The sequence below is a fragment of the Neovison vison genome, chromosome 2, assembly GCF_020171115.1.
Source record: "Neovison vison isolate M4711 chromosome 2, ASM_NN_V1, whole genome shotgun sequence".
Taxonomy (NCBI): domain Eukaryota; kingdom Metazoa; phylum Chordata; class Mammalia; order Carnivora; family Mustelidae; genus Neogale; species Neogale vison.
This window is the reverse complement of record NC_058092.1, coordinates 32985166-33011952: the sequence shown is the minus strand read 5'-3', so window position 1 is coordinate 33011952 and position 26787 is coordinate 32985166. Positions and strand designations below refer to the sequence as shown.

The window sequence follows — 26787 nt, the reverse complement described above, 5'->3', positions numbered from 1 at the left end:
GAGCACACCTAGTCTGTGCCTTCCTGTTATGGAACAAAGAGAAGGTTTTCCTAAGATTTGTGTCACCACACTAAAAGGAGTAGGACCCTTCTGAAGTCTGAATAACAAGAGTGATGGGTATCAGCCCCTAGTGGTACAGAAGACTGAGAAGTAACCTCCAACACATGTCTCCATCACTGCACACTTGGCACCAGGAGATCTGCATCACTTCCCCCTCTCTCTCTGCCTGCTTCTCTGCCTACTTGTGATCTCTCTGACCACAGATGGCTGGGATTCAAGTATGGGCTCTGAGGGTTCCCTGGACATTAGGTAGGATTTTCACAGAGATGGGGGCTTGATACAGGGACTTGGTTCTGTGGTTCCTGGCAGGTGGCACGTTTAGTCTGCAGTTACTAAAGGAGCTTTAGTGGGACGCCTGGGTGGCTCAGTTGGTTAGGCAGCTGCCTTCAGCTTAAGTCATAATCCCAGGGTCCTGGGATCGAGTCCTGCATCAGGCTTCTTGCTCAGCTGGGAGCCTGCTTCCCTCTCTCCCTCAAGCTGGGAGCCTCCTGCTCCCCCTGCTTGTGCGCTCTCTGTGTCAAATAAATAAATAAAATCTTTAAAAAATTAATAAAGGAGCTATAGTTTTCAGGCACAGAGGAAAAGAGGGAGAGGGTGGGAAAGAGGACCAAGATTAATCATCCACCCTGGGCCAAGCACATTGTTTTTTCATTATTTCATTTATACCTCATACTAGCCCTAAGAAGCCATTAGGACAGGATAGTTATTTTTGTTTTATAGTAGAGGGAAATAAAAGTCTACAAGATTAGTAACTTTCTCAGGGGCAGAGCTGTACCATTCCACTGCTTTCTTTAGATTTATTTCCATATTCGAGGGTCTAACTACCGCTATCATTTGTCTACTCCCCGTCCATTTTCCCTAAGATACGACATGTTACACTAGTGATGAACAACCTGAAAACAAGATTAAGAACACAATCCCATTTACCAGCATATCAAAAAGGAACAAAAACATTAGGAATAAATTTAACCAAAGAACAAGACTTATCACTGAAAACTATAAAACATTTCTGAGATGGGGCGCCTGGGTGGCTCAGTGGGTTAAGCCTCTCTGCCTTTGGCTCAGGTCATGATCTCAGGGTCCTGGGATGGAGCCCCACATCAGGCTCTCTGCTCAGCGGGGAGCCTGCTTCCCCCTCTCTCTCTGCCTACTTGTGATCTCTCTCTCTCTGTGTCAAATAAATAAATAAATAAAATCTTTTTTTTTTTTTTTTTTAAAAGATGCTTCTTTAAAAAAAAGAAAAAAACAAAAAACAGTTCTGAGAGAATTAAAGAACTAAATAAATGGAAAGAAGCTCCTTGTTCAGGGACCAGAGGACTTAATATTGTTAAGACAGCAACACTCTGACTATCTATAGATCTGACACAGTCCCCACCAAAAGTCTGACTTCCTTTTTTGCAGAAGTTGACAAGCAGATTTTACATTATACTGTCAAATTCATACGGAAAGGCAAGGATCCCAAATATCCAACACAATCTTGAAAAAAAGAGTAAAAGGACAAAGCTGGAGTCCAGCTTCTCAATTGCAAAACATACTGCAAAGTTACAGTCATGAAGACAGTGTGGCCTGGCATAGGAGGGTAGACACATGGATCAACGGAATAGAACTGAGAGCCCAGAGCAGAGCCTCACACGGAGGTCAGGGGCTTTTTGTCAAGAGTTATAAAAGCATCCCATCAAGGAAAGAATGGTCTTTAACAAATAATACCGGGAAAACTGGATATCCTCACATAAACGAAGGAAGCTGGACCCCTGCCTCACACCATATACAAAAATTAGCTCCAAAGGGATCAAAGACCCAAAGTAGGAGCTAAAACTATAAAATGCTCACAGGGAAACCTAAGTATCAATCTGTGTGACCTTGGATTAGGTAGCCACAAAATGACAACTAAACGCACAAGCCACCAAAGAAAAAATACAGATGAGTTGAACTCCATTGAAATCAAAACCTTCTCCACATCCAAGGACACTATCAAGAAAGTAAAAAGACAACACAGGGTAGGGAAGAAACAGGTTCAAATTATGTCCGTTATGTTATGAACTCTTAAAAACTCAACAATAGGGGCGCCTGGGTGGCTCAGTGGGTTAAGCCTCTGCCTTTGGTTCAGGTCATGATCCCAGGGTCCTGGGATCAAGCCCTGCATCAGGCTCTCTGCTCAGCAGGGAGCCTGCTTCCACCTCTCTCTCTGCTGCTGCTCTGCCTACTTGTGATTTCTCTCTCTGTCAAATAAATAAATAAAATCTTTAAAAAAAAAAAAAAAACAAAACAAAACCTCAGCAATAAAAAAGGGGCCCCTGGGTGGTGCAGTTGGTTGACCATCCAGCTCTTCCAGGCTTTGGCTCAGACTCTGATCTCAGGGTTATGAGACTGAGCCCTGAGCTGGGCTCCGCACTCAGCGTGGAATCCACTCTCTCTCTCCCCTCTGCCCCCCCCCCAATAAATAAATAAATCTTTAAACAGAAAAACAAATAAACCTCAGCAATCAGAACGCCAATAACCCAAATGAAAAGTGGGCAAAGGATCTGAATACACAGTTGTCCAAAGATCTACAAATGCCTAATAACCACATGAAAAGATGCTCGACATCACTACTCATTAGGGAAACAGAAAGCAAAACCACAGTCAGATGCCTCCTTCCACTCACTGGGATGGTGAGAATTAAAACAAAACACAAATGCGCAAGTTGCTAAAAATTCTTATCATAAGAAAAAGATTCTGTACGTGATGGATGTTACCTAGACTTACTGTGCTGACCATTCTGCAATGTATACATTCAGTCATTATACTGTAATCAATTAGATCTCAAAAAAGATTTTAAAAATTCATTTAAGAATCAATAAATGAAGTGGGCCCCTGTTACTAATGCTTGGGAAACATGCATTTTGGCTTGTGGCTTGTTTTTATGGTAGAAGTATGGTGACTGTTTGCTTAATTTGTCAAGGCAAAGAGGACATTCATATATGTATATTCTAAGAGTTAGGCCTGCCCACTTTTCAGGCTATAAATGTTCAAATATATACAGTCAAAAAGTTTTATTTAGGGGCGTCCTGGGTGGCTCAGTCACTTAAGTGGCTGCCTTTAGCTCAGGTCATGACCTCAGGGTCCTGGGATTGAGCCCCGCATCGGGCTCCTTGCTCAGCAGGGAGCCTGCTTCTCCCTCTCCCTCTGCTCCGCCTCCCTATTTGTGCTCTATGTGTCTCAAATAAATAAATAAAATCTTAAAGAAAAAAAAAATTTTATTTAGTACTCCAAAAAAACCCCAATCATAAATAAAGGACTGAATGAATAAAACAAGGATTACTAAGAATGATGAGAAATCAGAACCCTCATATACTGCTGGTGGGCCCTAAAATGACATAACCATTGTAGAAAACAGTGCAGCAGTTCCTCTGAGGTTAAACATAAGGTTACTGTCGGATCCCACAATTCCAGGCTTAGGTAGATACCCGAGAGAAAGGAAAACATATGTTTACAGCAGCATTATTGATAAAGCCACAATGGAAAAAACTCAGATGTCCACCAGCTCACGAGCAGATAAACAAATGTGGGCAAGACATACAACAGGTTATTAGGGAGGGATAAGAAGGAATGCAGGACTGATCTACACCACGACATGAATGACCCATGAAAACATCACTCTAAGTAGAAGGAGCCAGACACAAAAGGTCACATACTGGATGATTCTCTGATAAGAAATGTTCAAAATAGGCAAATCCATAGAAACACAAAGTAGATGAGCGGTTGCCAGGGTCCAGGGGAGGCAAGTGTGACTGGCCCCTATTAGGTTCAGGGGTATTTTGGGGGGATGAAAATATTCTGAAATTAGATAATGGCTATGACTGGACACGATATGAATATACTAAAATCCACTAAATTGTATACTTAAAAACTGTTTGTTATGTGAATTACATCTCAATTTTTAAATTTTTTTTATTTTTATATTTTGAGAGAGAGAGAGCAATCAAATGGGAGTGAGGGGGCAGAGGGAGAGAAGGAAAGAGAGAATCTTAAGCAGGCTCCACACTCAGCACGAAGCCTGACGCAGGACTCAGTATCATAACCCTGAGATCATGACCTGAGCCGAAATCAAGAGTCAGATGCTTAACCGACTGAGCCACCCAGGCGCCCCACACCTCAATATTTAATGTTTGAAAATACCATGTATTTTATTTAATTTCCATTTATTGTCTGTTTTTCCCTTCTACAATGGGAGCTCCTTGAGGACAGTTTTTGTTTTGTTCCTATTTGTATCCCAGGGCCTACAACAGGGCCTGGCACTCTGTGGGCACTCGATAAATATTAGTTGAATTCTCAATTATGTATACTTTAGCACAATAAAAAAAATTAGACATTGAACTTGAGCACTGTAGCATATCTACTGAATAGCATTAAGGGCCCCCCTTGCCCCCCAAACTCATTCCTTTCTCCTCAACGGGACCCTTTGGCTCCCACGGGTGACTCTGCTCACACCTGCCTCCATACACTCGCTTACTCACTTCCTCCAGTCTAAATTCCACTCTCCAACTTCAGTCTCCTCCTCCTCCAGGGAGGCCTTCCCCGCCCCGTGGCCTCTGTCCAGCACAAGCAGGTGCTGGACCAGCCAGCCAGGGAGGTGATCGCCCTGTGACGCGACCATCTCTACTCCCTGCACACTGCAGCTCCCTGAGAGCAGGGACCGAGTCTAGTTCATCTCACTGCCCCATCCCTACGGCACAGGAACTGCTCAGCACGTGTCTGTTTTGGGGGCCTCCCCTCACTGCAGATGCCCTGAGCATGGAAGTCGCATCGGGCGGGGGATAGGGGGACCTGCTCCCAGGCTGCGGGAGAGCTTCCTGCTGCATGTGAGCTCCTTTCTGCACCAGTCCCTGCTCCGCACCGAGTTCTGCAGCAGGTCCCGGGGACCAAGAGGCCCCGGACCAGATTCCCGCCCCTGAGCAGCGCCCTGCCAGCCGGGGGGAGACGCGCATGCACTTGTAACTGTCATAACGGGCAGTGCTGTGCTAGAGCCGTGGACCGAGCACCACAGAAACACAAAGGCAGAGCTGTGGGGAGGGAAGAGGACCAGGCACATGGAGGGGAAAGAAACAACAGTGAAGGGGGAGGCCAGCAGGCCCTTATGGGGGAGCAGAGGTTCACCAGAGGCCGGAGGAAGACGGCACTGCCAGCAAAGGGAAGAGGGCAGAGGTTTAAAGACAATACGTGGTCTAGCTAGCGAAGTAGTCGACAGTGGGTGACGGAGAGTGCACGTGGCCAGAGAAGGCTGCAAAGGAAGGATGAAGCTACCGGGCCTCTGGGCGATGGCAACAAACACGGACCTTGTCTGAGAGGCAACAAGGCTCTTGGAAGGGCTTTTTAGTGAGGGAGTGAGGAGAACAGATGTCTCAGAGAAATGACTCCCTAAGAAAAGAGGACGCACTGACACTGGGGCTAGGGAGACCACTCAGAGTCAAGTCAGGAGTCCAGGGAGTGAACAAGAAGGGTCTGAGGTAGCAAGGACAGTGGGGGCAGCGAGGAGGGGGACGGGGGACAGATGACACCACGAGCCCCGTGAGGGGGCGCTCCACTTCTCTAAGCAGCGCTGGGCCTCGCCTGATGAGGCCAGCTGGGGAGTGGCCCCAAGGGAGGCCGGGAGGCCAGGAGGCGCGGCACTGACCCCGGTGTCCTCGAGTGCTCTTCACCACGACCGGGTAACCCAGGGGCTCAGCTTCATCGATCATCTTTGAAAAGTCTTCATGCCCACCTGCCAAGAGAAGGTGAAAGTCAGGGAAGGTCAGGCTGATGTCCGCCCAGCGCGGCCCCTCTGTGCGAACTCTTTGAGGGCCTCAGGTTCCTCTGATTAAAGCAACTCAGACCCGTGCCATCCAATAGACATGGACTTTGCACCTGTAACATCCGTGGGAGTAGAGAGATAAAGAAAACAACACTGATCAAGTACGTGACTGGGGCAAAGGCCTCACCTGCTCTAGCTCATGTAAGCCTCCCACCAGCCCTACAGGCAGAGCAGGAATTTTCCCCAGTAAAATGGCTGCGGTTCAGCAAAGTGTTAATGACGGACACACAACAACAATGAGGCTGTGTCCATCATCAGGGGCATCTGCACAAAGAGTACACATGATCAGAAGGGAGCTCCGAGGGTGCCCGGGTGGCTCAGTCAGCTAAGTGTCTCAAGCCCAGATCTCATGGGCCCTGAGATCTTGCACTCACACTCAGCAGGGAGGCTGCTGGAGATGCTCTCCCTCTGCCCCTCCCCCTACTCTCTCTCAAATAAATAAATAAATCGTTACATATATTTTGAAGATTTTATTTATTTATCTGACAGAGTGAGGCAGCGAGAGAGGGAACACAAGCAGGGGGCATGAGAGAGGAAGAAGCAGGCCTCCTGCCGAGCAGAGAGCCCGAAGCAGGGCTCAATCCCAGGACCCTGGGATCATGACCTGAAGACAGACGCTTAACCACCTGAGCCACCCAGGTGCCCCATAAATAAATCTTTAAAAAGGAAAAGGGCACTCCCAGCTTCCTGATCTCCAGCTATCCTTTTTCCCTTCCCTATAAAACAGTGAAGGAGGGGTCTTTCTTATCCAAGGTTGTCCCTGCACCTGTGCTCTAAACCCCTTTTCCTCTCACCTCCCTGGGGATCTTGCATCGTTAAGTGTGCCCTCTCTAATGGGTCTTCAACCTCCCAGTTCCCAGTTTCATCACCATTTTATTTATTTTTAAAGATGTATTTAGGAGAGAGAGCATGAGCAGGAGGGGCAGAGGGAGAGAGGCTCAACCAAACTACGCACTGAGCATGGAGCCTGACATAGGGCTCGATCTCATGACCCTGAGATCATGACCTGAGCAGAAAACAAGAGTTGGATGCTTAACCGACTGTGCCATCCAGCGCCCCTCCATCACCATTTTAATGGCCTATCTATCTACACTTGATCTTAGCCAAAAGGCTGAGAAGCGATTATCTATCTATCTACCTATCTATTTTAAATTTATTTATTTATTTGACAAAGAGAGACACAGCAAGAAAGGGAACACAAGCAGGGGGAATGGGAGAGGGAGAAGCAGGCTCCCCACTGAGTAGGGAGCCTGATGTGGGGCTCGATCCCAGGACTGCAAGATCATGACCGGAGCCGGAGGCAGATGCCGAACGACTCAGGCACCCAGGTGTCCCATCCATCGTTTTAAACATGCCCCGTTCTCTCCCATCTTCAACAAACAAAATCCCTATTCCTTGGCCCTGCCTCATCCCTTAACCACAAGCTTGTATCCCTACCATCAACTTACTCCAACAGGTTTGCATTTTCTCACTTCTCATTCATTCCCTCGCCCTTGACAGTCTGGGCCGTCTCCCCATCACTAAACTGCAGCTGTATTCGCCGAGTCCCTGTGGCTAAATCCAACACATATCCCAGCGCTTATGTTCCTTGTCCTTTCAGAACCAGACAACACTGAATTATACCATCCTCCCCGGAATGTTCTTTCCATTGGCATCTGTTATCTCTCCTTTCCCTCTTCACCTCTCCAGCTGCTCCTGCCTGGTTTCCGGTATACCTTCCTCTTCCTTGACCCACTCTCTCCAGGGTTCCCTCTTGAACCCTTCTCACTGAGTTTTCGTTTTTACTGTGGTAAAATGTACATAAAACTCGCCATGAAGCCCTCTCTTCATTCTGTATATTCTCCTGAGCAATCTCATCTATTCTCGACAACTTCACTTAATGTCATGAACATTTCCAAAACCATTTCCCTAGGCCACCCCTCTCTCAGGAGCTCCAGATCCACTCATCCGCTGCCTAAGGAGCAGTCTTCCTTGCTTATCCTATAGATACCTCAAAAAGAACGTGCCCCAAACTGAAATCATCTCTGCCGGATAACCCCTCACGCCCTGCCCACCAACCTGCTTCTCCTCTCGTGTCTCTGGTCTCAGTGACTGACTGCTTTCCCCTCTGGCTGCCCAAACCAGAAACCGGAGTCACTCTGGATTCCTTCTACACCCTCAGATCTGGCCAGTCTTCACATCCTGTTGCTACGATCTCCTTTGTAATTCCTGGATCTCTTCACTTATCTTCATCCTAACTATGAACCCCCTGCCAGTTAAGACTACCATGGCTCAATTGGACAGCTTAAAAAGCCTGCCGCCACATACCTTGTCTCCACTCCGCCCCGTCTGATTCCTTCCTCGTTGGGCAGCCAAAGCGATATCCTGCACTCTGATCAGGCCACCACCCTGGAAGTCTCTGGATTTTCCCTACCTACTTCATACACCATATAAGCTCCTCCTACATCTCAGTTCCATCTCCCATCTATCTACAAACTACTCAAAATACCACCCATCAGTCACGTTCTCACTTGACTCTACGTTGATCTACATTCTGCTCTCTGCTTGGGTTACCCCCCTACCCCCACTGCTTCCCCGGGATAACTTCAGCTGAGCTTTGCTATTCTCTCTGAATAAGCCTCCCTCAATGTCTCCGAAGCTGCATATATCCCACACAAAAGGCTGAGAAGTGATATATATGGTATATATGATATACACGGTCCGTATATCCCGTACCACCTTGCACTAACGCATCATGGCACTTACTGTCCTGACACTGCCTATTTGTTCACTGACCACCCCCAACCCCGGGCTCTGATGAGCGGGGAGCGCCTCCAGGGCAGGACACTGTCACTTACTGCCCTAGCCCAGCACCTCGCATGGCACCGGGCACATGGTGCGTACCCCACACACGCACAGCCTCGGTGAGTTAAAGACAGAGGGGGCAACCATGTTAAGGACTTGAGACGCTGAATCCCGACCCGCTGTAAATCAACAAGACCCTAGAGGGCTTTCGGGGAGAGAAAAGACAGAGAGGCAGGATGGTTTGGGAAGGTCCGCTCCAGTCCCAAGGACACGCACCGTACGAGAAGGTGTCCGGCATGGGAACCCCGTGGCCAGCCAGCTCCTGGAACGTCCAGAACTTGTTGACGCAGTTCAAAATGCTCTGTGGGCGGTTGACCAGGCGGCAGCCCAGCTTCTCCAGGTGGCGCAGGACTGTGATGTCACTGTCCGACTGCACCGAGGGGGTGGGCACCCGCACGAGCACCACATCGGGGAAAGTGGTGAGCGCCTTCTGGTTCAGCTGCAGGCCTGCAATCGAAGGACAAGAGTGAGCTCCATGCTGGCCGCCGGCCAGTCCCGCCAGGAGACCTGTTTCCAGCCGACTCCTCAAGACTGAACCCAGCAGAAGACAACCTTGAAGGTGGCCCTGGAAATCCTGCTGTAACGAGAAAGCCACGGTCAATGCCACACTCCCCACAGACGGGCAGAGCACGATCATGAAGAAACACAAAAGAATGAACAGGGGGAAGAAGGAAAAGCAGCGTATCGACAATAATCCAAGTCAGAAGAATCCACAGGAAATAGGTAATAGAGTCCTGCACCTTTCTTCCACGGAGCCCAAGTATTACTCAAAGGGTAGTGAGTCAGGAGGCTGGAGACGTCAGGAAAAGGAAGCAGAGTAGTTCACTTATGGGCTCCTTACTAGTCTTTTAGGACTTAACCTTTGAAAGTCTGTCTGGAGGGGCGCATGGCTGGCTCAGTCAGTAGAGCAGGAGACTCTTGATCTCGGGGTCCTGAGTACCGGCCCCACGCTGGGCACAGAGGTTCTACTTTAAAAAAAAAAAAAAAAAGATAAAAATTGGTCTGGAAAATTATGTAACCACTTGAATGATTTCTATGAATATAATGAGTGCAAAAATGCCAATGATAAGTAGAAAAAAAAAGGACACAAAATGACAAATACAAGTTAGAAAAGACTAAAAGGAAATAGACCAATATTTTAACAAAGGGTAATGGGATGACAGGTGATTTCCTGTTTTATTCTTATCTGTAGTTTCCAAAACATCTCCGAGTGCATATTGCCTTTATAACCACAACAAAAATCTTCCAAAAAAAAAAAAATCAATCTATTAAAAATCAATTCGCTATCAATCAAAAGTAGAATGCATCGAAAGATAACCAGTCCCTGTGGCGAAAGGACCTGAGCTGTATTTCACTGGTAAACTGGGAGCACGAGCTGGAAGTGAAGACCTGGAGGACCGGGAGTTCAGTCTTCAAGTGTCTGTAGGGCTTCCATGCAGAAGACTTACTTGGCTTGTCTTCTCTGACCCCAAGAGACACAACTATCCATGAGTATGGTTTTCTCTGTCAGTTCGCTTCTGCGTCTCCAGCCCCCAGAACAGTGCCAGGGGCACGACAGGTACCTGATGTTTGCTGAACTGTCCAGAAGCCACAGGGAGACAGATCTGGAACCATGGAGACCAGAAATGGGATGGGAAGGGCAATGAGAAGTGAGTTCAGGAGATGATTTGGCTGGACTCAGGGAACCTTAAAGACGTCTTTAAAAGGCTCTAAAGAAAACCTTTTAAACAGGGTCAGAACCATCTTATAGATAGGCTTTAAGCTCAGTGTCTTCTATTCTGTAAGCAATGGGCTACGCAACCAAATTCCGAGAACACAAAGATACAGAGGAAAAGTTACTATTTCTCCATGGGTTGGGGGGATGAATCATGTCCATACAAAAACAGGAAGCAAAACAAAACAAAAGGAAGCAAAGAAAGAAACCAAAATCACAAAACTACTCTACGGATGTAACTTGCACACTTTCCTCCCATTCTAGATGTTCCGGTCAATTCAACCCAAGGGGGCAGGTGTTATCATTAAGATACGCTGTTTCCAGAACTTCTGCGGACAGTGTGAGCCCAAGGGACTGGAACGTAACTCTCAGGGATGACTTATGGAGAGCACTGAGGTCATCTTCACTTTGCCATCGGAACACAGCATCACGTGTACGGGCTTTGTTCCTTTGCCACTGACAGCACACGGGGTAAAGAATATAAAAGGAAAAAAAAGCAAACCCTGTATTAGCATCCTCAAAACTGATAGGCAGAGAAAGAAAGAAAAGTATTCCAGTGGGTGAGAACGGTGAGTAAACACTCAGGGCAGAAGCAACAGCCCAGGACGACATCAAGGGATGCAGGGATATGTGCAAATCTGCTCTGAAAACTCTCCAGAGCCGTCCACACGTCGGGGGCTGGCGTCGCCACGGCACACACACTCCACCGAGCAGGGGAGAGGGGTGGGGGTGGGGAACAGCTTAGGGAGGCTTGCACCACCTGATGGGAAAGATGGCTTTGCAACAGAAAAGTGACCTAGAGAAATGAGAAGCAGCAGAAACGTGTGGCTTTCAAGTCCCAACATGAGGCCACAGACGAACAGTTAAACTTCTAAATGGGAAGAGAAGAATTCAGTCGCTTTGGGAAATACCAGCCACAGGTGGACGGAGACAGCTCAGCCCCAAGCAGGTTCACAGACACCTAGGAAATCTTACCAGAACTTCATCTCTCTCCTCCAAAGGTAAATCTTTGGGCCTGGCTCATTCCAACTGAAGCCTTCAATAAATGAAGAATGGAATGGGTTAAAGAGGGGCCGAAGAGGCTCTACACCAACCAGACAGGTGTGGGCTCTGACCGTGCCGGCTTCCAGCTCTGAGCGGAGGGCCGGGCCAGGCCCAGGAACAGATCTGCACAGTCCTCCTCTGCCCGTGTTCACGGTGCCGGCGTCCCTGCCGTGGGTATCTTTGCCTGCCCCGTTCATCCCCGTTCTCTTTGCCACCTACTCCTAGGGACATCACCACTTCTAGAAGTAGGGGACAAGAGGCAGCCACTCTCCCGTGGCACCCACACAAACTGCGGATCCACACGGCCACGGCCAAGGACAACTTGGGTGTGAGGTTGGCTCTTGGCAAACCTGCTGCTAAGTTCTGAGACCTTGAACCACTTGGTAATGGCTCCCCCTCGTCCCATCCCTATCTGCTCTCAGGAAAGGACCTGACCAACTTAATACAGGATGTGGCTTAAATGTGTCACCTTTCCCGGAGTCCTTAACATTTTCACTGCCGTCCACAGGCCTTAAGCCAAGGGAGTGAAGAGCTGATGCCGGCCATGCGGGCGGGCAGGGCTCTGCTTGGCTGCAGCTGCTTGTATGGAAAGCGCTCAGCAATGCGAGGCTCGTGGCCTCAGAGAACAAGGGATCTCACTGGACTAGTGCCCAGTGGGCATCACCTTGTCATGGGGAACAGGGCAAGAGGAAGGGAGCAGAGCTGTTTCTGGAATATTATTTGGGGTCTCCCAGACTCTTAGGCTGGGCTTGAAATGTACTATTTTGCCTCAAACCACTTTTTTTTTTTTTTTAACTATATCACTCTGTCCCAAAACAGGTCAGTAAGACAATGAAAAATATCAGACCATAAACTAATTAGTACAGGGACCAATGGCCAACCTAGTCGAAATCAACCATGTGAAGCCGCAACAGTACTTTTTCCTTATTACTTCTAAAAAGAATAATCTACTTTCATGGTTCATTATATTCTCATGTTCTTTTGAACTGTTATTTATATTTGGAAATATTTTACTACATTAAAAACAAGATAGAAAAATGGGACTTTTTCGGGTTTTTTTTAAGATTATTTATTTATTTATTTGACAGAGAGAGACAGAGAGAGAAGAAACCCAAGCAGGGGGAATGGGAAAGGGAGAAACAGGCTTCCTCCCGAGCAGGGAGTCCAACACGGTGCTCAAACCCAGGACCTTGGGACTATGACCTGGGCCAAAGGCAGACACTTAATGAATGAGCCACCCAAGCACTCTGGAAAAATGGGACTTTTCTCAAAGAACTGGGCCTGTTCTTTTCTAACTCATGTATCAGATTAAATTAATTCTATAAAACTAGACTTGCACATTGTACATACAACAGCAAAGAAATGTACTCTGTAATACCAAGAAATAGCTTTAGAAAGAAGCGAATCACTCTTAGAAAGTAGAGCTCTAAAAATTAAGAACCATCCTCAATCCTTCATACCCATAGAGGGAAATAGAAAATATACGGACAGTCCAAGGTGCAGACACTCAGATCAGAATCTGGTTGAGAATTTTTATGGAGCACCTGTTGTGTTTTTGGTACTTTGCTGAGACCTTTCACATGTCTTACCTCATTTAAATGAAAATTTTCTCAGGGCACCTGACTGATTCGGTCAGTAGAGCACGCGGCTCTTGATCTCAGAGTTGTGAGTTTGAGCCCCACAATGGGTGTAGAGATTAATTAAAAAAAAAATTAGGGACACTGGGGAGACGCAGTTGGTGAAGCCCCCAACTCTTGGTTTCGGCTCAGGTTGGGATCTCAGGGTTGGGAGATTGAGCCCTGCATCAGGCTCCGCACTCTGCTCCGAGTCTGCTTAGAGTTTCTCTCTTCCTCTTCCTCTGTCCCTCCCCGCTCTGCTCTCTCTCGCCACTCAATCTTTTTTATTAAATTAGGTAAATAAATAAATGAAAGATTTCTTGTCATATGGATCCCTGCAACAGATCTGACTCTGCAAGTCTCCATGCTAACGAGGAACTGAGGCATGAGGGCTCACTGTCCTCCCGACTGCTGTGCCTACACAAGCACACACACACGCATGCACACGCACACGCACACACAACCCCTGCTTCACAAGAGAAAGCTTCAAAAGCAAACCAGTTTCTAGTGCACTAGGAAAAAACCTTCATGTACAGAGCAAGCAGAAGAAATAAAATCAAGGGCGCATGGGTGGCTCAGTGGACTACGCCTCTGCCTTCAGCTCAGGTCATGATCCCAGGGTCTTGGGATCGAGTCCCGCATTGGGCTCTCTGCTCAGCAGGGAGCCTGCTTCCCCCTCTGCCTCTACTGCGTACTTGTGATCTCTGCCTGTCAAATAAATAAATAAAATATTTTTTAAAAAAAGAAAGACAGAAGTAAGAAAATCATAGGACATGATGGCAAGACGGCCAGCAAGAACCGCACTCCTGGCAGCATTTAGAACCCCTCTATTCTCACAGGACCATGCGACAGTGGCTGGCAGGGACACTCTGCAAGTTGTCAGAAAGGAGGCGAGAGTATAAACAGAGTAAGTGGATAAGGCAAGGACAGCTCAGCATTACCTTGTCGCGCACTGTGAAGATGTGCCATTTGAAACACGATCCGGCTCGCGTCTCAGGGATGCTCCAGGTTTTCCCTGGTTGCCTTCCACCCTACCCCCACTTTCTCCTAAGGAAGTTATTTTTATTTTTAGGGAGGACATGCTATCACCACTCCTCCTTCCTTTAAAGCTCTTTGTTTCACTGCCCAAAGAAATCTTACCTCCACCTCATTAAAACCCACAGTCACTACGTGGCCCCTTTTGTTCCCCACCAACTGCTGTTTTCAGGTCATTTAATTCACTTCAACCTTTATTGAACTGTTGGGATGAGTCAGACACACTATTAAGCAGGGATACCAGGCTGAACGAGGTGATCTGTGCCTACGAGGAACTTGTCTCCTTATGGACATATAGACACAATCTAAAGATTCATTCAGTCCATCACTCAACACATCTGCTCAGCAAATATTTATCTAGCTCCTACTCCGGGCCAAGTCCAGGGTCAGTTCAGGGGTACGCCAGAAGCATTCCCCGAGACAAGTGCAGGAAGTTTATTATTAGAGTGGTAATTTCAGCAAACCCAGGTGGGGGGGGGGGAAGAGACAATGTGGCCAAGACAGGAGGTGTTGTCCAGTGAGGGACCCCCTTGGCAACTGGGGCTTACTCATGACAACAAGCAATGGTTTAGGGCACACGTCTCAGCCATCCCACCCGAGGGGAGAGGAAGCCGGCCACCGGTAATTTTCATACATCCACTGTCTTTGGTTGAAAGCTGCTCCACCGGTGTGGTAGTAATTTCCTGGCCCCTCCTGCTTGCCATGCATATGTGGGCCCCAGGGCCACCAAATGGTAAGGGCAACAGGGACATGGAAGGACCACGACAGTTGAGGAACAGGCGCCATCTTGAAGGCTGGGCATGGGGCTGGAGGGGTAATCCCTGGAATTGAAGAAGAAAGACCACACACAACTGTGATGAATGCTGTTGACCTGTGCAGAGCACCTGGGTGTTCGGCAGTTAGCAGTCTGGTTTGGGCAGGGGGTGGGGAGAAGGGGGCGACTGATTCTAACACATTATGAGAAGTGGTCTAACAGGCGTATGAATCAGGGTATGGGGATGGCAGAGGAGGAGGGAGCAGTTAGGGATAATCTCTGAGAGAGAACCACGGAAAGTTTCAGAAAGGAGATACTGACTCATGGTTCCTCTGGGCTCAGAAGAAATATGTAAAACAAATAAATGCATAACGTCTACCTCTCGGAAAGAAATCCACAGTCAAGGCCTGGCATCTTCAAAGCCCTGAGCTGAGGGATATCTCAGGGCGCATGTATTTATAAAGGCACTGCAAGAGGTTGGACTGACTTGAGCTGAAAGCCAATTATGGGGAAATGGATAAAGCACTAGCCTCCAAGTCAGAGACTTGACTTAATTCCTTATTGTCATTTAACAACTTGGCAAGACACACGTCTCTCCGGGGATGAGTTTCCTCTTCTGTCAAATGGAAGAGTCCCAGAACTTGGCAACTGTCGCCCAATCCCCATCCCATCCCCCCATCTTACCAACACCAGCTTCCTTGCAACCATGAAGACAAGGTTCAGCAAACCCTTTATCCCTTTCGTTTATCGATCACCCAAGACTCCAGTCTCCCAGGCAGCCTCATTTCGCTAGATGCTAAACCCCACCTGGCTCTGACATTGTCTTTTCTGCTCCCTTCTTCCACTCTTTCTCCCCTTTGCACTCCCCTCTGGGATGCAAATCCCCTATCCTTGACCTTTCTGGGGAGTGTTCCCTTTGCCTTCTTTTCCTGAGTGCAGCTGACCCCCGGCTCTCCCCAGTAACGATGCTTCCCCAGTGTCCCTTCCCAGTTGTGGTTGTTCTCTCTCCCTGGCCGCTGGGATTCCTGAGCCTGCCAGTGGGAGAGATGCTCCTTGCTCTTCACCGTGGCTTCCAGGCTATCCTCCTCTCCCTCCCCTAAAACTCTGGGCCGCTGTCATCACTCCCCTTGTGCAGGTCATCAGGAACCCCAGCCACCCACCTCCGTCCCTGGAGCTTTAGCTCCTGACTCAGGGGCCCCCCACACTGTCACAGCTGGTGGTGATTTCAACATCCCTGGGCAGGGGCGCCTGGGTGGCTCAGTCGTTAAGTCTCTGCAGAGGCTCAGTCATTAAGCCTCTGCCTTTGGCTCAGGTCATGATCCCAGGGTCCTGGGATCAAGCCCCGCACAAGGCTCTGGGCTCAGTAGGAAACCTGCTTCTCCCTCTCCCACTCCCCCTGCTTCTGCTCCCTCTCTCGCCGTCTCTCTCTCTCTGTCAAATAAATAAATAAAATCATAAATATGTGTGTGTGTATATATATATAGAGAGAGAGATACATCCCTGGGCAAAATTCGTCCAATGCCCAGGTCCCTTTCCTGACCTCATTTCCTCCAAGGATGCTATCCACCACCCTGCCTCAGCCACGACTCTGGGTGATTCTAGACTTTATGCACTCATCATAATTCTAGTAACTGTCTCCTCCCTTTCTGGCTTACTATCTTTGACTCCAGGAACTACCGTGCATGGGTCCCCGCCTTTGCACTGTCCCTCACTTCCCCTCTTAACCTATTTCAAGTCCACATTTGGACACCATAGCATGCATCTGCAAACCGACGGTACATCCTCAGATCCTGTACCTATTCCTTGCTTGGCTAAACCATGTCCCTGGTTAGACCGATCCAACTCAGCCTACCTCGTGTGCCCTCCTGCGCAATGGAATACAGAGAAAACAACACACAGATCTGCTGACTGGTCTCAAGGGCATCCTTCCTGCCTCCTGGCAAGCACCCTATTTCCCCAGTCCATTCGTTCTCCCTGACCCAAGACAACGATTTCACTTTTCATTCTGCTACTTCCTCCCTCCTTCTCCTTCTCCCTCTTCCTACTGCGAGAAGAGAAACTGAAGCAATCAGAAAGGAAATGCTCTACAAGCTCCCACAAGCACGTCTACCTACCTGCCTGCACCTGAGTCTTATAGGTTACATTCTCTCTTAGAACAGCTGAAGTGCCCTTGCTCCTAGCTCAGGCTAATTCCTTGAAAATATGCAATAGATCCCAACCCCTCTCACTCACTTTAAACACTGCTTGGGTGATTCACCTCCTTCCCCTGCATCATCAATTTGTCACCATTGGATCACTCATGCAAGCATACAACATGCTATTAATTCTCTCATCTTCAAGAAAAACTTCCCAAACCCATCTCCCATCTGAGCAAGGTCTGAGACAGCTCAGGCTGCAGTAACAAAATAACCACAGACTGGGTGGCTTGAGCAAGAGAAATTTATTTCTCCTGGTTCTAGGGACTGGAAGTCTGATAGGGTGCTGGCATGACTGGGTTCTGGTGAGGGCCCTGTTCCTGGCTTGCAGACAGCTGCCTTCTTGCTGTAACCTCAGAAGGCAGAGTGAGAGAGAAAATTGTGGGGGGGGAGGACACAATTCAGCTTCCAGCTGGCTATCAATGCATTTCTCGCCTTCCCTTTACAAGACTCTTTAAGACCCTGTGTATTCCCTGGTTTCCATTACGTCATGAGACTTCTCAGGGACACCTGACACTAAGGCCACATTGTTAAATCCAGTGGTCCATTCTCAACCCTCATCTGACTTGATCAACCAGCCAAACCTGACACCATCTGATCACGTCTTCCCTCTTTGACTACTTTCTCCACTTGGCTTCCAAGATGCCACTCACTCCTGGATTTCTTCATCCCATATACTGAGGATTCTTCGCCGGCTGCTCAGTCCCTAGACCTCTTCTCTCTTCTATCTGGAGTCATTCCCTTGCCAGGTGTCTGCAGATGCTTTTACTTTGGATATCTTCAGGCCAGGGCTTGCTCTATATCCCCAGCAAGATGAAGCTGCCTACGTGACATTTCCCACGTGGATGTCTCATGGGCATCTTGGACTCAGTCCTGATCCTCACCACCTATCCAAACCTACTCCTATACCCTTTCCATATGCGTAAGTGGCACACTATTCTTCTAGCTGCTCAGGACAGACACACTGGAGTCCTCCTTGTCTAGTCTTTCCTGAACATCCAACATCTGATGTCAGGCAAGTCCTGACAACTTCGTCTTCAAAGTCTATCCAAAATCCAGTCACTATGCACCTCCTCCCCTGAAATCATTCTAATCCAAAAATTATCATCTCTCCAGACCTGAATTGTAGCAATGACCTCAGTGATCTCCCTGCCTCTGCCCTCACTACCATCTGTCTGTTCTCAACACTGTGATCAAAATGACCCTGTGACCATAAGGGAGATCATGTCACCCCTCTGCTCAAAACCCTTCAACAGATTCCCAGCACATCCAGAGTAAAATACAAAGTCCTTCCATGACCAGGGCACTTGGTGGCTCAGTCAGCTAAGTGTCCAACTCTTGACCTCAGCTCAGGTCTTGATCTTGGGGTTGTAAGTTCAAGCCCCGTGTTGGGGTCCACACTAGGCATGGAGCCTACTTAAACAAATAAAAAATAAAAATCCTTCCATGACCCACAAGGCCCTATACATTGGCACTTTTCCCCCTATCCTCCACTTTTCTGACCTTCTCTCCTAATACTTGCCCTTGGTGGTTCACTCCGCTCTGGCCACAGGTTGATTTGTCGCTCCCTCTTGCCTATACTACTCTAATCCCAGATAGCAATTTTTTAAAAGATTTTATTTATTTGAGACAGAGAGAAGAGAAAGCGAGGCAAAGTGGGGGCAGGGGCAGAGGCAGAGGGAGACGCAGGCTCTCCCCTGAGCAGGGAGCCTGAAGTGGGGCCCAATGCCAGGACCCCACGATCCTGACCTGAGCTGAAGGCAGACACTTAACTTACTGAGCCACCCAGGCGCCCCCGATCCCAGACACCTAAATGGCTTGCTTCCTCACCTCCTTCAGGTCTTTACTTGAACATCAGCTCCTAGCTAAGGATCACCCCAGCCCCCCTATCCAAAACTGCATCCCCTCCTCTACCTCCAGAAACATCCTATCCTTCCATTCCCCTTCCCTGCTTTTTCCTCCTTAGCCCTTTTCACCAACATACTATATATTTGACTTATCTTGTTTATATCCTCTCTCTCCCATCTAGACTGTAATTTCCTGGAGAGGCACCCGGTCTCTCTGGGTGTCAGTTTCTAGTACCTAGAATGATACGTTACACACAGCAGGTAATCAGCAGGTATTTGCTGACCAAATGAATGAAGGAAATCTTAACCATGAGGATGGAGGTTGTGTTCATCCTCTTCATTCTACCTCCAGTACATAGCACAGTGCCTGGCACAGATGGGCAGGCAAAAGCTGTGGAACAAGTAGGATGGTTGTGAAGATCAAGGCACATAAAAGATACTGGAGCATTAATAACAGAGTTGCAGAAATAAAGAACCATTATTCTTGTTAGTTTCTCAATGCAAAGTAACTTAAATTTATCACTTTCTCTTGGTGTGGGGGGGGGGGTTCTTGAGTTCCTTTTTGATAATGAAGGATCAAATAGAAATAGATGGAAAACTTCAGACCACGCTGTAGGTTTGTGTTAAAATAATAAGGTGAAGTTTCTCAGCAAAGTGGGCAAGGTGGCACACTTAGCCCCTGGAGAAGGGGGTGGAGTGCGGTGAGCTAGCAGTGCCCTACTGGGATGTCACTGGACTCCCTGCTAAGGGGAGGGCCAAGGAGGAGGTGTAGATGGATGGGCAGGACACCGACATCTCTGATGATGGCTCTACCTCTCCCACCAGGCAAGCCTAACCAATTTGGTGGAAGTGCGATGGTGGCGGCAAGAGGTGGTCCAGAAATCTGTAAGTAAGGCTTTGAGATCTACTCAGGATCCCAGTCTACTGGCTCTAGAACTCTTTCCGACACAGTTTATGAGGTATCTCTAAAAACTACTGTGAGAATCATAAACGAGGGGTGTCTGGGTGGCTCAATGGGTTAAAGCCTCTGCCTTCAGCTCAGGTCATGATCCCAGGGTCCTGGGATCGAGTCCCGCATTGGGCTCTCTGCTCGGCGGAGAGCCTGCTTCTCCCCCTCCCCTCTCTTTGCCTGCCTCTCTGCCTACTTGTGATCTCTCTCTGTCAAGTAAATAAAATCTTTTTTAAGAAGTTTAAAAAAAAAGAATCATAAGCTACACATCCAATCCACTCTCATTCAGTCCTTGAGATTGGCCCATGGATATAAACGAGGACACTCGGGGTAAAGATTATCCATTCAGTACTCACATCCGCTTAGAAACAGTACACGGTAGGTGCCTGCATCCGCTCTCTGACTCATCCACTAGTCCTGTATGGTGGTTTATTCAGATTACAGGGTGTCAGGCACAGGCCTTTGGCAGAGAGCGAGGTCAACGATCGACCTCTGTGCCCTAGGTTAGCATGGTATCCTTGTCTGCTAGTGCTTGCTTACATAGCAACAGGAGTCCTTCCCTTCTCCATGAGGCCTCTGTTGTCTTCTGGAAGTCTGCAATATGACCTTTTCCTCCAATTCAGTTAGGATTCCCCCCACCCAAATATTTCAATCTTACTCACCTGATTACTACAAGGAACCAAGGAAAAGTATCCCAGACACCTTAATTTAAAGAACCTGACCTGGGTGGTTCAGTCGGTTGGGTGTCTGACTCTTGGTTTCAGCTAGGGTCATGATCTCCCAGGGACTGAACCCCCAACGAAGGGCTCCATGCTCAGCAGGGTATCTGCTGGAAAGGACTCTCTCCCTCTGCCCCTCCCCCTACTCGCAGGCGCCCACCCCCCCCAAAATAAATAAATAAATCTTAAATAAGTAAATAAAAATTTACTTAAAAAAGAACCTGACCTAGAAATCGCCATATGGCCACCAAGGTTTCAGCTCCAAAAGGAAGGCAAGGAATGCTGAATCATTCTGCTCCTCAGAGACAAACTGTTACACACCCTCATTTCCAGGTCAGAAGCATTTTTCCGGTCTTGATGCCTGTCCCTCAGTTTGTGACTATACTTGTTTCCTGAGACCAGAAATTGTCGTTGTAAAGGCCCGTGGGTGGTCAAAGAACTTAATTTGCATGGGTGACTGTGCCCTCAGAGAACGGCTCATCACAACAACCTTCACACATCCAAACATGATTTCCCAAACAGAACCTAATTACGGCAAAAAGTCCCCTATGCTTCAAATAAGCCTCTCAGGCCCTTCACTCAACCATCCAAACATTAACTGGAGGCCTACTGGGTACCAGTTATGGAGCACGCATCTGGGGGATTCCCAGGCATTGAGGGAGGGAGGGCGAAAGAGAGAGACTATAAACTTTGTAAATAGATAAATTACAATAAAATATGATGGATGCTATTTTCAACAACGTTACTTAGCAGCAGATGGGAAAGGGATTGCCTGAGGGGAGGGGAGCTCAAGAAAGACCTCAGAGAGATGAGAGATGTGAGCTGAGCGGAAGGAGGAATGAATGCAAGCGTGCCAGGTGAGGGAGAGGGAGCAGACCGATGGGCACCACGGGGATTCAGGTGAAGTCAGGGCAGGCGGTGCACGGATGGGGTGGAGTGGAAGGGAGGAAACCAAGTTCGCTGAGCCTGCGATTCCTGAGTACTGGTCCTGCCAGCCAGTACTACGTGCCAGATATCTTACTGATGTTTATAGAGTTAATTTGTAGAAAGAACCCCAACCTCTGCCTGGTCCATCATAAACACCATGCGTATTTTGCTTTGACTCTGACTGTGTATTTGGGTGACATACGCACCACCACACTAGCCCACGGTAGAGAGTAATTAAGAGATATCCGTTGAACGAATGAACCACTTGCGGTTTCCAAGAAGGAACGGAGATGGGCATGGCGCTCATTATGCCACGTCCTGCTGAAGGGTGAAGGGAAAGCGTTCCCTGCAGGACTGCTTCAGCCACCCGAAGGTCATTAACTCTTCCCAGCGGCCATTCCCACTCATCCCATGCAAACCTGCGCTGGGGCAGCAACATCACTCACCACAAACCTTGCATGTGCATGACATCTTCAGCTTACTCGTATTACCTTGTTTAAATAACTGCAATCTTTAAATCCCAAACTTTCCATCTCTTGTATGAATCCTATTTCCAGACAGAACCTGAAATTTTCGTTTCTGGATTTAGGGTCCTACTAGCCTCCACAGAGGGAAGCTTAGGAAAGAATTTAAGTAATTGGCTGATATCCTGCTCCGACTGTTCCAAAGGGACTCCTGCATGGACCCCCTTGCACTAATCTCGAGAAGGAGACTTGGTAAAGGGGGTGCCTTAACTTCCTAAATTTTTTTTTTAAGATTTTATTTATTTACTTGACATACAGAGATCACAAGTAGGCAGAGAGGCAGGCAGAGAGAGAGGGGGGGAAGCAGGCTCCCCGCTGAGCAGAGAGCCTGATGTGGGGCTCCATCCCAGGACCCTGGAATCATTACCTGAGCTGAAGGCAGAGGCTTAACCCACTGAGCCACCCAGGCGCCCCTAACTTGCTAAATTTTAAAATCACTTTGCAAAGTCACTGTCTAGCCTCAGGGTAATTCAACTCAGTTCAATTCCACATCCACGGAAAAAGGTACCATGGGCTGCAAATGCTCTCGCACATGCTTATTCTGTATCCAGAGACGGGAATTAGATCGGGTCTTGAACTGTAGTTAGCTGCTAACCAGCTGGATGGCACTGAGTATCTTTGAGCGTCGGGTTCTTCATTAGTAAAACGAAAGGGTCAGGATGGATGATCTTAAAGGCTTTCCCAGCTCTCACCCTCAATAATTTGCAAATGGGAAATGTCATTAATATCAGTAACTATTTCTCTGCATTTCAAAGCCAGTAAGTTCTAGAGTTTACTCCAGAGGAATACTTGGCTCAGCAAATTGCAAGGCTTTTCTGTAGTCTGACGATAGAAGATACTGGGAAATAGAGCGCATCCCTTTATTCACTCAAAAAAATATTCACTGAGTGCGTATTACTGCAAGACCCTGTTCGAGTCATGATTACAGCACTGAACAAGCAAAGGAGCTCACTCTTTGCACAGAGCTTACCCCTTGGGCTTCAATTAACCCACCCCCATGACAAATAAATCTTATCTCTGCTTTGGCTGGCAGAAAGAGTGATCTGATAGGTTTGTTTTATGTGTCAAGAATTGTGTCTGGGTATCTCTGAATTAACAAAAGATTAAAACTCCTTCAAAAAATGCCTGCCTGCAGTTACTCCAGCAACTATATTTTCTCGTAGTTTAGAAAGAAGTAACTTCTGGTTTGCAAAGAGACAGAGATACATTCACACATGAATTCCTGTAAAATTTAAGACACTAAACAAAAGGGTTTAAAGGGTTTTCCTGCTGAAAAAGAAAACAATTTTCTTTCTCTAGGACCGATTCTTTAAAATGGTTTGTTTTTTTAAATTTTTTTAAAAAGTAACCTCCAGGGGCGCCTGTGGCTCAGTGTGTTAAAGCCTCTGCTTTCGGCTCAGGTCATGATCCCGGGGTCCTGGGATCGAGCCCGGCATCGGGCTCTCTGCTTGGCAGGGAGCCTGCTTCCTCCTCTCTCTCTGCCTGCCTCTCTGCCTACTTGTGATCTCTCTCTGTCAAATAAATAAATAAAATATTTAAAAAAAAAAAAAAAGTAACCTCCATGCCCAACATAGTACTCAAACTCACAACCCCCCAAGATCAAGAGCTATATGTTCTACCAACTGAGCCAGCCAGGCGCTCCTCCAATGGGGTTTTAGACACAAAACAGAGAGAATTTCCCTACTCCTTCACAGAATGCCAGATGGGTCTACAACAGAAATATGATGTGGAACTTCAACTGCTGTAGCTCAAAAAAGGCATCTTTACACGCTGCAAAATAAATCAATAAAATGAAGAGGAAACAAACTAACGCTGGGGGTAGAAAGATGTATATCCTAGATCTAGATCAGTAAAAGATAACATAATTCCACTGAACAATTTTAGAGCTAGAACTACCTTAACCCTTAGTTTTATATAAACAAGAAACCTGAGGTTCAAAGACATGAAGTGACCTCGTCAAGGCAAAGCCAAGATACTTGTTAGCAGCAAAGCTGTGCTAAGAAACCAGATTTGCAGACGGCTTGTTCTGGAATCCAGTTCTACATTAACTAACTGTAAGAGTTTTAGCAAATCAAGAATCAACAGACAGTACCCCTTATAGATGACACACTGTTTTAGACTAAACATATGACACCTAAAGCTTGTAGTATATTTATCAGGGGGGCTATACAGTCTGATATTACTTATGAAGGGTTTAGATAATTTTATGGATAAAACACCTAGAACAGATACCTTATACACAGGACATATTCGAAACTCCTTTAAGTCACCTGTCTAGAAAGGGAAAGGAATCCCTTTCCTCTGCTAAAGAAGAGTAACAAATTATAATCTTATTTAACCAGGTATGGTTAAAAACGCACCCTGAACTGGGCCCAAATTCCCCCTGCCTCCAGTCCCACATCTGATCGCCAGTGAAGTAGCTGGGTTACGTCTAGAGTAGAGGCTGAAGCCACTCAAACTGCAGGTTAGAGGGGGTTCCTAAACCAATGGTTCCAGGAGGAGACTGCTTGTATTAAAAATAATTAAGAATATCTAAAACACATAGTTAACCTTTTGAGGTCAGGGTCACAGATGATAACCATGTCTTACCCAAAAATGTCTCTTGGACACAGCAGTGGAGAAATATGAGGCCAGAATGGTCTGGACCTGAAATCTTGGCTTTTCTGGAATCAGAATTCAACACTTTTAGGAAGGAGGATGAGTTTTTAAAAACCCATCAACGGTCTACTCTCCCACTTACACACTCAAGAAGGGACTCCAGTCGTAAATTTCTCCCCCTATGTAGGTTCCTAGTTTGGGAATGATAATTCTATAGTGCATTACTCGTACTTACACACTCCTGAAAAACTTTTTAAAACATTCACTGTAATGGCAATTCGTAAAATGTGGTGAGCGTTTCTATAAAGCTATCCTGACAGGGCACGAATGCGAGCAGAATTTGCAAATACGGGGTTTGCAGCTTGATTTTCCTCGGACCTCCATGCAGCTTCAGGCGAATTCGAGTTCCTTCCAAAACAAAGTCCCCTAAGTACGCGGAATCCCGTTCTCAAATCTTGGCCTCAGGGCGGACGGTGGTGGTCAAAGGCAGCTCTCAAGGTTAGGGGCTTTCTCTAACCCAAGGAGGGCTCGCGGGGGAGGGCTGCTGGTCTGGGGGACCCGAAGGAGACTTGGCTGGAGGAGGCCCGGGTGCGCGCGCCCACCGGCCGACTCCCGGGGACCCCGACGCGCCTCCCCGCCCTCCCGGGGCCCGCCTCGCTCACCGAGGTGGCCGCCGACGACGGTGACGGCGATCTGGTCCATGAGCACCGCCCGGAAGCGCACGTCCTGCTCGGAGCAGCGCTGCCGGAGGGCGCGCAGGATCTGCACCTGCGGGTAGTCCTCGCGGATGCGCCGGTCCGTCAGGAACCAGAGCTGGGAGCACATGGCGGCCAGGGCGGCGGCGCCTGGCGCGCCGCGCGGGCCCCCTCGACGCCCCGGGCCGCTCGCTCAGGCTGGCTGGCGGCCGCCGGCCGGCGTCCGGGGCGAGCGCGCGCCGCGGCTCCGCTCCCGCCGGTGCGCCAGGCGCCTCTGCAGCCCTGACCCAGCGAATCTGCCCGGCCACTCAGCGCCGCCGCCGGCACCCGTCAGCCAATCAGCGCGCGGCGGCGGGCGCGGGCCGGCCGCGCGGCCAGCTGCAGAGGCGGCCTCGGCGGGCGGCGCCCGGGGAGGGGCGGCCGGGCCCGGGGCCTGCGGCGGCCGGGGGAGGGGCGGCGGGCGGGGCTCCGGGCCTCGGGAAGCCCTCGGGCCGCCGGCTGGGGGTGGTGCGGCCGCGGGAGGGCATCCCCGGCCCCGCCCGGGACCCCCCCGGTGGGCGTGGCGCTGCCGGCCTGGGTGGGGCGGCGGGAGCGGGAGGGGCCGGGGCGGTGTCCCGCGGGGCGGAGAGGATGACCTGACTCCCGGAGTAACGATGCGCTGCGGGATGCGTCCCGAAGGCGGTCGCGAGCATCCGGGGCCGAGGGCACCGGTGAGCCCCGGCAGAGTCCGGAACAGGGCCTCGGGGACGTCCCAAGGGGAATTCTGGAGCCTGGCGAAGGTCACCCGGCTAGGCCCCCAGTTGGACCGTGGCTTTGGAATTCTTGGCGGAAATCCTGGCCTGGAGCTGGGGGTGGCGGTTGAGGGGGGTTGGGTTTTAGCCGCCTCCAATCGGATCATTTGAAGGTGCATTTCTCGGGGTCTCCGATATTCTTACACTGGACAGCACCTCCTAGTTTGCGGCGGCTCTGGGCCTCAGAACCTCAATATGATGAAAACGGGTCTAAGACTTCTTTTAGAGAGACCACTGCCTGCCTGGTCTTTCCCCATCATCCCCCGCCCCGGGCCGTACCACTGAGTCATCTTTAAATACCGTCCTTGGTCCTAGCCAATTACAAATTCTGCCTGCAAACAATGTTTGAAGCCAGATCCTTTCTAAATAACTGCAAGACTGAAGTTAGCCATCTTTAAGATTGCATTTGTTCTTCCAGCTCATGAAAATGTATTTTGGGGGGGGGGCTTAGGGAAGCAAGAGTAATTTCAGTGCAGGCCCAGCGGTGACAACTTAGAAACCCATTTTAAAATGTCTCGGGTAAAGTATAGGTTTCACTGTAAGCATTAGGCAGATATGTGCGTTTACCCACTGGATATGCCTTTGGAAAAGTTATATCAAAAATTAATTCTTTAAGTATCCCCATCTATTTTCTTAAAGTATCAA

The 26787-nt window shown here is 48.5% G+C and overlaps 1 protein-coding gene across 2 annotated transcripts in view; it reads right to left on the bottom strand.

Annotated features, from left to right (window-relative positions):
* The window catches only part of RIMKLA (ribosomal modification protein rimK like family member A), a 30504-nt gene extending 5023 nt beyond the window's left edge, over nucleotides 1–25481 (bottom strand). Inside the window, exons 1-4 of one of the 2 annotated variants that reach the window (XM_044237978.1) lie at nucleotides 11424–11481; nucleotides 9595–10904; nucleotides 8951–9181; nucleotides 5714–5800 (exon numbers count right to left, since the gene is read on the bottom strand). In XM_044237978.1, the coding sequence (XP_044093913.1) occupies nucleotides 5714–5800; nucleotides 8951–9181; nucleotides 9595–9622 (346 nt within the window). In that variant the 5' untranslated portion in view covers nucleotides 9623–10904; nucleotides 11424–11481. Of the gene's footprint in view, nucleotides 1–5713; nucleotides 5801–8950; nucleotides 9182–9594; nucleotides 10905–11423; nucleotides 11482–25318 lie in introns of those variants that run through there. The other variant, XM_044237977.1, reaches the window with a different exon arrangement.
* Between the last annotated feature and the right edge of the window lie 1306 nt (nucleotides 25482–26787).